At 39.2% G+C, this 15992-nt stretch overlaps 1 protein-coding gene across 1 annotated transcript; it reads right to left on the reverse strand.

The window, feature by feature from the left end:
• Window positions 1–2503: 2503 nt before the first annotated feature.
• On the reverse strand, window positions 2504–10983 carry prpf3 (PRP3 pre-mRNA processing factor 3 homolog (yeast)). Its single transcript, XM_079469350.1, has 17 exons — window positions 10720–10983; window positions 10004–10160; window positions 9700–9830; window positions 9378–9533; window positions 9072–9158; window positions 8719–8960; window positions 8514–8632; window positions 8235–8422; window positions 7975–8141; window positions 5673–5755; window positions 5417–5560; window positions 4592–4691; window positions 4380–4493; window positions 4060–4178; window positions 3882–3959; window positions 3745–3803; window positions 2504–3667 (listed from the first exon to the last, which is right to left on the reverse strand). The coding sequence occupies exons 2-17, from the start codon at window positions 10146–10148 to the stop codon at window positions 3518–3520; spliced, it is 2082 nt and encodes a 693-aa protein (XP_079325476.1). The 5' UTR covers window positions 10149–10160; window positions 10720–10983; the 3' UTR covers window positions 2504–3517.
• Between the last annotated feature and the right edge of the window lie 5009 nt (window positions 10984–15992).

A 15992-nucleotide genomic window follows, 5' to 3' on the forward strand; every position in this document is an offset into this window, starting at 1 on the left:
TTGACATTTACATTTAGTCATTTAGCAGATGCTTTTATCCAAAGCGACTTACAAAGAATTCGGGGAGAAATTGAAAGTTATTAAAAGTTGTTTTGCACGCACTGTTTATGAAATTTACAAATCCTTAAAATTTGCCTACTACAAAAATAACATTTACCATTAAATTTCACATTTATATTAAGGATAAACTTGCAATACAGTCGGTGGAAATGTACATTTAGTAATGCTTTATTTCAAATTAAGCAAATGTTTTGATTGGTTCGCGTTACTTTTTATGTAAATCGTTTTATAAATGCATCACAAGTTGCTTTTGTATACATTTACTATTGCCTCATTACAGTAAGTATACAGGTGCTGGTCATATAATTAGAATATCATCAAAAAGTTGATTTATTTCACTAACTCCATTCAAAATGTGACACTTCATTACACACAGACTGATATATTTCAAATGTTTATTTCTTTTAATTTCGTTGATTATAACTGACAAATCCCAAATTCAGTATCTCAGAAAATTCTAATATTACTTAAGACCAATACAAGAAAGGATTTTTAGAAATCTTGGCCAACTGAAAAGTATGAAAAGTATGAGCATGTAAAGCACTCAATACTTAGTTGGGGCTCCTTTTGCAAGAATTAATGCAGCCATGCGGCGTGGCATAGAGTCGATCAGTCTGTGGCACTTTGTCTTTAGCCCAGGCGAGACGCTTCTGACTCTGTCTGTTGTTCAAGTGGGGCTTGACACAAGGAATGCGACAGCTGAAACCCATGTTTTGCATACGTCTGTGCGTAGTGGTTCTTGAAACACTGACAGCTGCTGTCCACTCTTTGTGAATCTCCCCCACATTTTTAAATGGGTTTTGTTTAGTGACATAAATCAACTTTTTGATGGCATTCTAATTATATGATCAGCACCCAAAATAATTGTGGTAAAAAATACGCTGGTCTTATTCCTCATCCAGTTTATATAAATGCAAATGAATTCTTGTTTTAACAATTCAACTTTACTAAACAGTGTTGGAAAAAGAGGCTATGCATTGTTTTGCTGCATGGATCATAGACACGTATCTCTTTTCTGTGGGGCACTGGGCGAACTGTTGCCAACTTCACATGAACTGGTTGAGAGAGAACTTTCTTTGAACAATTCCCAAGTCCAGTGACTTTTCTTGGCAGGAGGGGTAGAAATGAACTCTCTCTGATGCAGGGTAACACCAGATACTCCTTTCGCCCTGACCCGAACGACAGGTTAGGTTGCATGAGGATTTGCCGGCCAGTGTAGGGCTGCAGCTGCGGCCAAGGAACTTCGACTGAGCTGGTTTCGGGTGAAGCTCAGTCTGTTGAGGCTGAGCAGGTCTGGGGCCCCTTAACACTGCCTGAGTGCTTCTCTGGGGGTTCTCAATCCCTTCACGTGCAAGTGGAGGTGGCCTTGGAAAGCCTCACCCTCCTGTTGCCTGTCGTCACACCGCTGTCGCATTGCAGTGACAGATGACCTAACAGAACTTTGGGTTCAACCGGAGCATCCAAGAAGTCCACCTTCTCTATGTTTGACAGCCCTTAGGGGTGCTCGCTCCTTTTCTGTTTGAAAACGGCTTATCCCAGAAACGTTTCATATTTAAAGGAGGGGTAACATGCCATAACATCCATTCTGCATTCTTTATATTGTTAAACATGCTGGGTCCTCAAGCTTAACATGGGGCAAATTGTTCAAAAACGAGTTGAACGCATGACGTAGTTTTAATGTGCTTTACTACAACATGTTTCTGAAAGTTTTTATATCTCTGGATCCCTGTTTCGAAACAAGGATCCTATCGTTTTATGGTTCATTCTCCTGGAAGAGCACAGGCATGAATGAACCAGAGAGCAGGCGGAAGAGCATGCCCATCATCGTGTTTCCTTCCTGGAGAAGTTGCGGTGAGCACCGCGCCTGATAGTGTATTGTAGTGGTTTTAGCTAATAGAGCTAAAAATTGCACCTAAGAGGTGTGTTTTGGTATATGAGGAGAAAAAAAGCCATGTTCAGGTTTCCAAAGGACTCTTGTGTCACCACAGCAGCGGATGCAGTTTGTTTATCACGGACAGCAACGGAGTTGCAAAAATGTGTTTGTCGCTTTCGTCCCGCTGCTTGCCGAACCAGAAGTTGCCATAGTTCACCACGTGTGATAGCAAATGCATATTTGCCCATACCGAATTCTGCCTGGCAAGACCGGAACCTACACAAACACAACTTATTTGCGTTCTTGAAATTGAGAAACTGACTTTTTTGTCGGCTGACATGCATCGTGCATACACCGAGGAATGTTAGAATGTTTTCTTTTGTAACAGCTAGTGTAGTTAGACCAGGTGTTTTCAAATGTTTTTGTCAGCTGAACCCATTTGATCTAAACAATTTACTTGAAATAAATATTTTAAAGTAGATGGTAATATGCTCAAATTTAGGATCTATGGGCTATCGTAGTAGATATCGAGATATTGCCATTGTGTATACTTTTAATATGCAATAAGTTCAATATAAACATTTAATGTTTCAATAGATTTATTTTGCAATGACAGTTTGGGGTTAAACAATTGTCACAAATATCAGCATAAAATATCTTGAAATCCTGAAAGTCCCTCATTTAAAGCAAACGTCTTTCTTAACTTACGGTTTTATAAAGTTACTTATGAAGATGATGATTTTGACAGAAACTTCTTGCATTGCAGTATTACTTGCTGTATTATTCCACATGGTTCACACAACTGAGAAACGCGGGACAAAAAATCAGATAAAAATCAATTGTTGTGAAAAAACCATGCTAAAACACTTGATGATTTTTTACCAGCTTTAATGGCCCTCATTTAGTTGGTTGCAGTTTATGTACATTTCAAGGGATCTCCATTTGAGTCCTTGACAAAAATAAAACACGGGAAGCAAAAAATAAAACTAAACTGCCACAACTGATCAAGCAGGGTGTAAGCCAGGTGATTTTTTTGATCTGGACATAAAGGTGAGCCAAAATAAAAATATTTTTTCCATTGTACAGACAAGACGTTCCACAGCAATGCTTTAAAAGCAAAGCCTGTGTGTTATACAGACCAATGCTTTTATTTGTACACTGAAACATCCAGTCACTGAGTGTCAAACTATTGTCTGGTAACTGCATATTTCAGGAATGTTACTACAGTCCTGAATCTGAATAAGGGTGGAAGCCATTGAAAGTCATCATAGACTGCACAGCCTAAACTTTAAAACTGTTACATGGGTGACAAAATCAACATGTCCATCCTTATTCAATATGCAGCTGTTATTATGTTCTGTCACATGGTTCATCCCACCAGCTCTTGTTGTTAAGCCGTTCATTGTTTCACAGACACCAGTTATGTAATAACGCGAATTGTTCTCTCATACACTCATTCTATATTTACACACACACATTTCTCTCAACAGTCTATTTCACCTCTCAAACACCAAAACAGTTGTGCAGGTGTGCACGCGCTGCATTCTTTTGTGTCCGATGTTTCTGCTTAGTTTTGGCAGTGTTTCAATCATCAGTTGTCTCCAGCACGCTCTGACTCAGAGCCAAGTCCCAGTAATGCTCGGTTCCGTGCTTCTTAAAATGTTCCCGAGCCATGTTCTCTGTAGGGCACTGCTTAAACTTAACCTCCCCATAACTGCGTTCCTTGGCGGTGCCCTAGAAAAATGCATAAATGTTAAAATAAACTTTCTGCTGAATCAAATTTTAATTTTGGGCAGACAAAGTCTGTTTACCTCCCAAACCAAGGAACACTTGTTATGCTTCCTCGAACCCTCATCATCCGAACCAGGCTCTAGTGGAAACAAAATGTCAAAAGGTTAACTTCAGATCACATTGCATACAATAAGCTTGCTCTCTTCTGTCCTCTTACCATCTCTTTTTGAGTTCGGCTCATCCCACTTAATCCTATTCAACATCAGCCGTTTAAACTTCTTTTGTGCCTTGGGTCCTACATGGAGAAAATGTATTTCATTTAAATAAATGTAATTTCCAGACATTTTAAAATGATCCGTGGTGTTGTAAATAAATATAGATGCTCGATCACTCACCTCCTTCCACAACTACGATGTTGATGTCTTTGTGTAGCACCACAGTGCCTGTGAGGTACAGCTGGTTTGCATTGGCCTCCACCTTAAACTTCTTGGCTGGGTTATAAAGATTTCGGATTCTGAGATCAAAGCAGAAAAATGCATAAAAAGCAGGATAAAACGAGGCATTTATTCGTAAATCAGATATCACTGGCTATGTACATTTAAGATCAATATGTTTTGGTTGAGGAGCCGCAGATCCACCTTGTCAAGTCAAACAGTTTTGCAATTAAACCTGCTAACCATACATCACAAACAACAAGAAAATATCACTTAAGCACCTGTAAACAGTGATGTAAACGCCGTGACTCAAATCCTCCTTCAGTTTCTTCACCTTCTTCTCTTTCCTCTGCTCTGCTGTGAGTTTACGTGCTGCATTCGCCTCCTCGTGGGCCCTGAACGCACACAGGGCGAAATATCACTGTTATTAAAGATCTGTGAGCGAGAGTACATGTATCTATGCACACAAAAATCACACAGACTGCTTGCTTACTTTTGTCTCTTGGCCATTTGTGCTCTAACATGAGCCTCCACTTTAGTGGGATCCTGCACTGCCTCCGTCCCCAAAACCCTCATCAGATTAGAGATTCGTACTGCAAACACACAATAACACAAGTCATATTCCTGTATATGTACTACTTAAACATACTCGTACATATAACACTAGGGCTGCCCCGACGAAAGTTTTTCCTAGTCGACTAGTAGTCCTTCATTTAAGCAATTAGTCGTATAATCGCACATTTATGATATAAACAATTACTTCCGTATATATACACACAAGGAAAAGAGAAAACCAAGTTTACGGGCTCAGAAAATATGTTTTTGTAACACTTCCATATTTCAGAGAGATGCTAAATCATAATAATGAATAGTTTTTTGGTGCGATCTCACTCTCCTCTGTAATACACGCATACCAACTGTGTGACGTCAACTGAGTTTTTGTTTGTTTGTTTTTCGCGAGTAACCGACCAATGAAAATTGTATTCGACCAAGCCTCCTTCACATTGACTAACGTTTAGTCGACTATTTCGGGCCAGCCCTATATAACACCAGTAAAAATTTGAACACTTATTTCATATTTTTGAAATCGCTTCGAATAAAAACCCTACATATCAATTTCTTGATAAAGATTATTGTTTAAAGGAAGAATGGTGTGAAAAGTGGTTGAAAAGCAGCCATTTCTTGCATTGGCTTATTCTTTACTGGTAACTTAACAGGAAAACAAATAATGAGTAGCTGTAACGGTCAACAAATTCTATTTGGTGTACAATAACAAACAAACATAATGTGATTAAACATATTACGGCGACTGATGTACCTTTGGGTTCAGGTGGAGGCATTAGGCCCAGTCGGACCTTCTCCTGCAGCTCTTTCTGTCCTTCTCTGCGTGTCTGCCTCCTCAACTTTTTCTGCTCTTTCTTAGTCAAATACACACCCAGAGTCACTGGCTTATCAGTGTCCACTAAGAGCGCCACAGACAGACACACAAATAAAAAAACAGAGAGTCAATCGATGAGTTTCCATTTGCAAAACTAAAATATCTGCCTTTTTGCAATCCACAACGGTATGAATACCTGGGGGGGCCATCTGAGATGGATGCTCGACCAAGTTGGTGACTCCATGCAACTCAATCTCATCAACCATCATCCCAGAAGATCTTAAACGCAAAAAAAACCCAGATCAATTATCCAATTACACAGTGTACAGATTGTTGTTTTGCCTGAACTTTTTTTAGATCTTGTATAGGGCTGCAACAACGAATCGATAAAATCGATAAAAATCGATTATTAAAAATGTTGGCAACGAATTTCATTATCGATTCGTTGTATCGCGCGACTATAACGCGCGCCACATGTTTGAGTGGCGTGAGCGTGGCGTTTCTGTTGCGTGTCAGCTCTGTGGCGGCTGCGTCGTGTTTTCTGTATCTTTGCACACCAGCACCGTGCCTGACGCGGCGCTGGCGCGCTGCTGCTGCTATAGGTGACATAGAGGGAGGCCGCCGACAGACAAGGGTCTTGTATTCACGACAAGTTTAAACTTTTTTCACATAACCTACACCTTCCAAAATCCGAAAAATGAGTAAGTAGGCTGTCTGTTTATTTAAATAACATTTCCAAATGTTTTGTAGCTTTATTACCTGATGTTGGACCGTCACTCAGATGACACACTAGACTACGTTGTTATTGTAGTGTGTCATATTTTTTTCCATTTTTAATCACATTGTTAAGAGCATAAAAAACAAAAATAATTCAGTCACCAATACATTTTGGGGTTTAATACGAACCACAATTCGTATTAAGATGATTCTCAGATATGTTATTAAAGATGTAACGTAATCAATTGATGCACGAGTTTACTTTATGCAATATGTGTTTAAGATGGACATAAATTAATATTCCCATTCAATGCAATGTATCTTTTCATTGGATATAGCCTAAGCATTTTCTTGGAGGAAGATTTTATGGAAAAAAGTAGTTAATTGGAGTATTCATTTGCAACATTTTAGTAATAATATCTCATACTTAATAGGAATATTAATGTATAATTTATTTCAATATTCACTTGTTGTTTCTCCAAAAATGCATTATAAACATGATTTAAGTCCTGATGTTTTCTACAGTGGACATGTAAACCCCGTAACGTGTAGATGTTGGTTTAATGAAATTCAATTTGAAAATACGTTCAAATAAATGATGATTAGCTTTCAAACATCAAAATGGCATTCATTAATATGTATTCGTGTACAAAATTACATATAAACATCTTTTCCTATTCTATTTTGCCTGGAAACGCTTCCAACACGCTTGCGTGTCTCGTGAAAAATAGGCGTCGATTCAATTCCTAGCATGCACGCGTTTTCCGTGCGGCTCGTCTCACGCAGGCAGTGTGCAAGCTCTAACCTGTTAACATGGGAGCCGATTTAAAAACGGTCACGCCAGGCTTCTGAGACGCTCACGCCACGCATCTAGTGTGTCACAGGACTAAAAAAAGTTGATCGCGCCGCGCAGCATAGCGGAGAAAAAATAAATTAAAAAAGCAGAGCGGAGGTAGAGGAAAGACCCATCAGAGAGACCCGAAAAAATTCCAGAAAAAAACAGCAAACCATGAGAGGCTTCTTGATGGGAAATGCATCATGTAAACCACAGCAAGCTGTAATAATAAAATAAGTAATAATAAAGCTTTTGAAATATGTTTTGCAATGTCAGTTCTATTTTTCAATAAAGGGTTGAAAATGAATGCTTTTAAAAATTTGTATCCGATTCATCGATTAATCGAACAAATAATCGACAGATTAATCGATTATTAAAATAATCGTTAGTTGCAGCTCTAATCTTGTACAATTCTGTTGTGCTTATTACTTTGGTTGTATTTATTTTCATGTAACATCAACGTTTTAGTGTTTATTTAGTCAAAGTAAATTTTGAGCTTATGTCCGAACTTATGATATATCGGTATATTGCAAACCTGTAAAAATTTTGACAATTGTCACTGTCAGAAAATTCAAAACATTTCTGTAGCACAGGGAAGGTGGGATAAGGCGATGAAGGGTGACTGTCTGGAACCTGGTTTGTGAGGACAGTGTATGCACTAAATGTACACTTCTGAAGACTCATTTTTAGTAACTGTTATGTTAAACTGTTGTTTGAGCTAAGTATTAAGCTAGTACTTTGTTATTTCTGTGTACGAGTAATAATACTGAAATGTAAAAATGCATACACATTTTTGGGTTTTTTTTTGGCGAGTACCGTTGACGGCAAAACATTTTTTTCATACAAGCATGTTAAACTTCATTAAAGACACAGTAAAAACTAAAATGAAACAACTTTTTTCTTGTGTTTGTGTTACCATAAAGTAAAACAGGCAATTGCCTCTTACAGGTTTATATTGAACGGCAGGATGTAGGAGTCCCACCACTCGATTTGAGGAACCTCCCCCTGCCCCATCTCCTTCCTAGGAGCAATAAGAGCCAGTTTAGTGGAGGCCTGAATGCCCGTCTTCTTGGCAGCTTGAGCGATCTCCATCTGAAGCTTCTCTAGCTGAGCCTTAAAACAAAGACATGATACACACATTCAATAAAGAAAGAAACAATATGTCTTCACGAGGCAACTGTACATGAGAAGCCAACTGTAGCCAACCTTTGTGCGTATCCGCTGGGCGATCTTCTCAAAGCGGCCCTGTTCGTGGAATCTAAAGCCTTTCTTGGCTCTCTGTGCAGGAACGAGGGGCACTCGTGGGTCAAAATAAGATGTGGACTCCATATCATCGGCGGGCTTTTCCTTTAACTGCTGCCGAAACTGCTCTCTCTTCACTGCTCTGATGTTTGCTAGACAAAGAAAGAGAACAAAATAAGAAAAACTATTTGCAGTATACACTGTCCGCAAGGTCTCTTAATAGAAGTATTCTGCATGTGTTACCTTTCAGGGTGGGCATGCGATGTGTGAGCTCAATTTCTTTGCCACTGGCATCGACGGTTCTTCCAAGCTCGTCCAAAATGAGGGGCGTGGGCTTTGAAATCTCACGAGGTTCCACCTTACTGTAATAGAAACCATCCAATAAATAAATAAATACATTTCACCTCTCTGTGGCAACATTGTGCAATAATGTAACATTTTAACTCACGGTGGCGCGATACCCATCGCATGCAGGTTGGCCAAAGCTACTAGGTTATGCGACCCTGCGTTATTCAAAGTACCCAGAATTCCTGGTTTCATGGCCAGCGTGGACTGGATCTTGGCCTGCAGTTCGGCTGCCTTGCGAGCCTTTTCTATAGCATCATTCATGAAGTTAGCAGCTTGGGAGGGGGCGATGGACTGGGACGATCCTACTGCTGGATGGTTGGGACGTTGTGCACTGTGGTCCGCCTGAGGGAAAACAAGAGGTAATCTAGGCAATAAAAGAGAAATAATCTTTCCTAAACGATTAAACAAAGTCAATTGAATGTAGCAGGGTCAGATAAGAAGGAACTATCTTACCTGTACAATCGGGACAGGAGCCACAAAACTCAGTTGTTTCTTTCTTTCCTCAATCTGCCGTGTGGCTACTTCCATCATCTGCTTGATCTAAAGCAGGAACATCAAATACAGTATGAACACATACAGCAGGAGGTAGACTGAGAGAATGGTGAGCAGATACCCTGAATGCACTAGACTGAAGGGTGTATGTTACTACATAAGACAAGACACCTCTTGGATCACTTAGAAAACAGCACACATTTGTAGTTGCAAAGAGTGATGGTCAAACGCTGTGAGTACCAATATAATTCTGTTTGTGTGCGTTACCTGCATCTTCGTAAGCATGCCAGGGCTCTCTGTTGGGGGTCCAGGTAAAACAGCTGGTTCCTCCACTTCCTCAAAGCGAGGAACCCTCTTCTTTTTGGTTGCGGATTCTACTCTGGCTCCATCCTTCACTCCTTCCACTTCATCTCCAAAGACCTCCTAATAAAACAGGAGAAGATATATTTTCAAATAGCTGAAATATAAACTGCTGTACATTATTGTAAATAAGATTTATTTTTATATTTGTAGCTTTAAGAAGCATCTTACATGGTAAATACACAAAAGCGTGGGGAAATGGATATTTTATGTTCAGAAAACTCTTTACCTTCAGTTCTCTTTTGCGGTTCTTTTCTCCAGAACCTTTATTTCCGCGGGTGTTTCTGCTTTCCTCCAAGGCTTCAAACAGACGCTCTACAAAGCTACCTGCAGACTCGTCAAGAAAAGGCCTTAGCTGGTCTAAAAGAAGTCAATCGAAGAGCGTTAGTCTGTGAAATGTACATACAATATACTTGCCATTCAAGCACATTTTAAAAGACTATATAAACAGTTCTAATGAGCATTTTATAAACTTCATCTCTCCTTCTAGCATCACATGTGACTTTTCAAAACATACACAGAAATGCACATACCTGTAGTTTTTCTCTTGTCTAGCCCTTTGCCCACGCAGTGCAACGCTGCTGTGACCACGGTGGGTTCGGAAAATCCAAGGACCTTCTTCACGGTGCGCTCCACCCATGGCCTCAGCTCATCCACCTCACGCTTGGGCAGAGACATGCTGGAGAAGATCTATTAAACAGCAAGACACACCTTCACAAATGCTGTCATCAAGATTATGGACAATTTTGGTTAACAGACTTACCATACGCACAGATTTTTGCTAACCATCTATGCGAAAGCAATAAATACATTTATTAGGAATTCAAGAAGATATTTAAAGTCTTAATTAGATAACCATTGTCAACAAACATAATGGCTCTGAATAAATGTAACCTTTACAGAAAAAAGAAAGCCTTGTTTTTAATCTATAGTTACTCAAATTGATGGCTCGATTTAAAGATGTCAGTAGCTTTCGTCCCTAGGTTTCCTTCAGTTGAGCATATCACATGAGTTAGATACCACCATTGTTTACTGCATCATACAGTCCCTTTAAAATCTTTGTGCCGTTTTGTGTATCTTGATTTTGCGAGAAATTTGGAGATCGCTACCACGTATTATCATAAAAGATCAACCGCAGTGATTTATAGTCATAAATACGCTATTTGAGTAGAACCCAGAGTTACCATGGTGCTATTTTAAGGGAGTTTCCGTCTCAAACAAGGCAACCCGCGGACACAAACACACTTACCTATCGCTTTATTCAGCTGTTTCACAGCGAAGCGTAAAAACTGTCCGCCGTTACTTTACTTTTGTGTTTCTTCTCTTCTCCAAACCCAAACGGCAACGAATAAAACGACTTTTAGTACGAACAAAAAAAGCCGTTTAATGTTTCACGACTTTTCGTCACTCACGATGTTTGCCGAACGTTTTCAATGGCGGAACGGAAACGGAAGCTTCTTACACATGTGACGTATCCGCTGCAGACTGCCGCCTCGCTGCTGCCATCTCTCACGCTGGAGCGGAACTGCGAACAAAATAAAAGGTTCGTGTAGAAGTTTTTCTCGTCATTATACATTGTACATGAATTTAGGTTTCCTCCTGACATTCTCCCACAGTCAACAACCGTGTTTTAATCATATACTCCCTTTACACTGCTACATAAGTATATCAGTAGACGTTACAAAATATTTTGTCCCATAGGGGGAAGCAAAGTAACAATTATCAAATGTGACACATCATCACAGAAATGAGTTGTAAAAACCTTTCATTCATAACAATTTGCCAGCGTTTACTCTTTTGCATTTTTTACACGTCATGCTTTTAAAATAATAAAAAAAATTGCACGCACGCACACACGCACACACACTCACATGCACGCACGCACACACACACGCGCACGCACACACACGTTTTCTCCTCTGTCTGTCATGTAGGTCATGTGAGTGCACTAGCAGCACTATGGACAGCAATGATGAGCCCGGGGCAACACTCCCCAGACTGCCAGATTTGATGCTCCTCACCCCCATCGTTGACTCCCGTCCGTTTTCAGCCACACTCTACCACACCGCAGGAATGTTTTGTAACCTTACAGCAACACCAGTGTACCTTCACAACACCAGGACCTTTACATAGTGTCTGATCAATTTTCTGAGTCCTTCAGTCTCTTGCCCCATGCCCAGCCCTTAAATCTCACATTCCTCAATGACATAGTGGATTGGGCTACACAAGTGTAACAGACATCAGGTTTGCCGGCAATACTACTCCCACAAGAATCGTTTTAAACATAGTGACCAGCCAATGAGGAAGATGGCGTAAAGTAAACATACAGTCATGTGAAAATCTAAAAACGAAAATGTGAAAATATGATCTTAGGATGAAGTGTTGAGTAATGAAGTTTTTGAATGATGTCTTCCCACACAAGGAGGAGACAGTATGCATCATTTGTCGGGACTGACAACGTGGTGTGAATTGTAATTTTTTTAATCAATGTTTTATTTATGTAATAGCCTCTGCATGCAAATGAGCAAACTATTATATATAACTATAATTATTACTATGATCCACAGGCTCTATCATCTATGCTTGAAAATAAGTCTTTAGTTTCTAACTAGGGTCGCCCAAGTGAATTTCAACCATTTCCACTAAATTATAATGTGTTTATCTCAGTGAATTGCATGCTGTATGTTACAGTTGTATTACATAACCAACACAGATTACTGGTATAAATAGCAATCGCACTATACCGTATCTTTATCTTGTATCAACAAGCTACAAAATAATTTTACTACATGCTCAAATTCTGTCTTCACCCCTATATGCTGCAAATCCTTGCCTGTATTACTGTAGCATGAATGAGCTGTTTAATATGTCTGAAATCTTGCTGTAGCAATATAATGAAACTGAACTTTAGTAGTGTTTGCCGTCACTGAACAGCTCTGAGCTGGAAGAGTCTGTCTGACTGCTGGTGTTTCATGAGCCAGCTCTGTTGGGATTACAGGTTGTTGACAGTTTAACAAATTACCCCAATAAATACCATGTCAGTGTGAAGGTAAATATGAATGTGTGACGACGATGATTTATGTTTATGTATGTTACGGTGTGTGTCTCTTTACACACTCTTAATTCATTAGTCTCCCTTGTTATTGAGAGGATTGTTGTGTGCATTCTAACTCACAGACACGCTCATAGGGGATTACTGTCCCAAATACAGTAAACACACTGGCACACGCACACACAGGTCCAAATAAAGGTCCCCTAAATCAGCATCATTTCCCACCCTGACTCTGAACCCTACAGGAAAAGTGGCAATGACAGCATGACAGATGCACACACATACATTGTAACACTGAAACCCATCAATAAAACACTCAGCACATTAGATGAATGTGTTACACATCTCAATTATAGGATGCCTAGGGCAACTGTGTCACAGTCATCAGCCAATTCATAATCATTTGCATCCATTTGTTGTACAAACTGGTAGTCCACACATCATCATCACCTTGATCTACATGACTCAAAGTCAACGCATTTGATAGAGTAGGCCTAATCGTGAAATAACGGTCAACTACAACCGTCACATTTCTGTCAAGTATGGTATCCACCAGAAAACATTTGTTTTAAATGTATTAGTAAACTTCTATGTGCCTTTGAGGTTTAGGCCTATAGACCACCTTGCCAGATGTAAACACTGGTCCATGCAGCAGCACTTCAGTTCCTACAAATATAATTAAACCTTAAAGATATTACTTTAACATTTTGATGAGGTTACACGTTTTGTTGGTTCTATTCTGTTTAAACATTGAACAGAATGTGTGTAGTAAAAAACTAAAACAGGAAGTTCTTCTGCACCATAGTTGACCTAACGTTCCGAAGTGGTCTATACTGTTTTTTGGGCATACAATGATGTCACCAATAATAGCAATAACTGTATTAAACAAAAAAATTATATATCTTATTTCATTGGCTGAAATATGAATCACCGATCACTTTAATGAAAGTTATTTTCTAAACATATATATCAGTTATATGTGATTTTCAAGGAAAATATATACATTCAAGAACTTAAGGGCACAGTCTAAAAAATTTAAATAATACAAAAACTAAATAATATGAAATCATTACTTACAAAAACTCAAAGAAATGCACTTGAAATACCGACAATACATCCATGGATGGATGGATGGATAGCTAGATATAGATCACAGTTGCAGTCGAGATTAAATGTCATTAAAATAAAACATGTTAGACTAAAATAAAGAATAAGATATTTCCTTTGTTTGCAATCTCCTGTAGGAATTGTACTACCTGTGCATGTTGCATATGCCTCTGACTGAATATAAAAATGTGTTTTTATATCGCACCACACTAGGTGATGTAGCCTACGCACGTGCGAGACACAACAGCATGGAGCAAAACGTCACTATAGCCAACAGCCACATGTGTCAGACTACAGTAAAGATGCCACTAAAACACAGCCAATCTACATATATTCATTTGCCTCTACTATCAATGAACACAACTTTTAACTCATTGCTGTATGAACTGCATGCACGTGTGTTTTAGCATCCCGGCATTGTTGATGATTGTGTGCGTGCGTAAGTAAAGGAGCTCTTTGAATGAACGCAGTCGGTCGGGTGTGTGTGTGTGGTGGGATACAGACAACAGTCGGGCAGGACAAGTGAGTAAGCACATCATCCTCCAACGCTTTCTCCTTCAGACATAGACCAAAATCCCTTTACTTCCATTCAATGCCATAATAAAAAAGCACGTTCTTCTTAATCATAAAAGGAAACACATTTGTTTTTACCAACAATTCAAATATGAACACATATGCCTGTATAAATGTATGCATGTGGCTTTCTTTAAAAACATATGGTCACGTGATGGTTTTAAATCAGATATATTATTATAACAATAATTCTGACTTAAGTAAAGATAAAAATATACTTTTCATACAGGCTATTAAACCGAGAGGTTATTAAAAACATCCCTGGTTGCAGGTGCAACATTTCTGGTTTGTGTAAGAATTTCACAAAGCTTCATCATTTCAGCATTCTAAAATAACACGAAGTCACCTTGTCCCTCCTTAAACGTCCTACACACATTTGTATACACACAAGACACGCAGGCAATACATTCTGCGCTCATCCTCTCGCTTTTGCCCCTGGTTTCCGTCCTCCAATAGAGATGAAGAGGGCAGATGGAGGAGGGATGGAGAGGGGGCAGAGGGAGGTGGTGTGGCAGTAGGACGGGGTTTGGGGGAGTATGGGCTGCTCTCTGCCTAAAAACTGCTTGGATACAATGGGGGAGGGGTGTGTGTCAAAGTGGGTGTGTCCACATGGCTTTATTGCTGATGGGAAACAAACCTTAGTAAATCATGAGCAATTGTTAACCATGATTAATTAAAAAATTTAAAATGAAATCACAAAACAATACAAATGTATTGTTCATCGTACCCTAACCCACTGTTTCATCATTTCTGCCAACTTTTAATGTACACTGCTCTTTTTAGTGTGTGTGTGTGTGTGTGTGTGTGTTAGCTTCTGAAGTATCTGAACATGTCACATGATGGACAAACCGGTGAAGGGGATTATTAATAAAACAGGAAAAATCTGTCTCTTCTGTAGTTACCATGGCTACAGGGAAAGTTGTGCCAAAATTGAATCTGGCGGCTCAGTTGGGAGATCCAGATTTTATTTCAGTTCTGAATGAAATCTCCCTAACAATTGTCTGTATATTGTTTGCTTGACTAAAAATGCAATAAAGAGCGCAGTGTAAAAAGAACATATTGTTTAGCAGATTCCCAGACTATATCACCCTGGAGGCACTGGCACGTGAGCTCATTCACTCCCATTTACCTCCTTCACACATAGGCATGGGGAGCATCTGGGAGGAGGTTAAATCCCACTCATTCCATGACCGATTAAATCAGTCAAGTCTACCTATCACAGTTTTTCTCTGGTTCTCTAAAAAAAATCTTTCTAAAATTGAAATGTTGTAAATCTGAACCTCCTGCAGAGCCATGACGGCGGAGCGCTGCTCCATGAAAGTACTTTTTTAGTATAGCGTCATGTCTAAAAACAGCAGCACTGCATCAGTCAAATCAGTATTAAAGTATATGTGACCCTTGACGATGGGTACATTGTTTCGAAATTGAGATTTATACATCACCTGCAAGCTGAAGAAATAATATTTGGATACATGGACAGTATTTGGCCGAGATATAACTGAGGAATCAGAGGTTGCAAAAATCTTAATATTGAGAAAATTGCCTTTAAAGTTGTCCAAATGAAGCCCTTAGCTTAGCATACTACTCACAAATATAAAGTTTTCATACATTTACTGTAGGAAATGTACAAAGTATCTTCATTGAATCATGATATTTACTTAATATCTTGATGATTTTGTGCATAAAAGAAAAATCGATCATTTGACCAATACAATGTATTTTTGGCTAGCACTAAAAATGTAAGACTGGTTTTGTCGTCCAGGTCACATATATAATACACAGTGAGCACA

This window comes from Barbatula barbatula (assembly GCF_947034865.1).
Source record: "Barbatula barbatula genome assembly, chromosome: 12".
Lineage (NCBI taxonomy): Eukaryota > Metazoa > Chordata > Actinopteri > Cypriniformes > Nemacheilidae > Barbatula > Barbatula barbatula.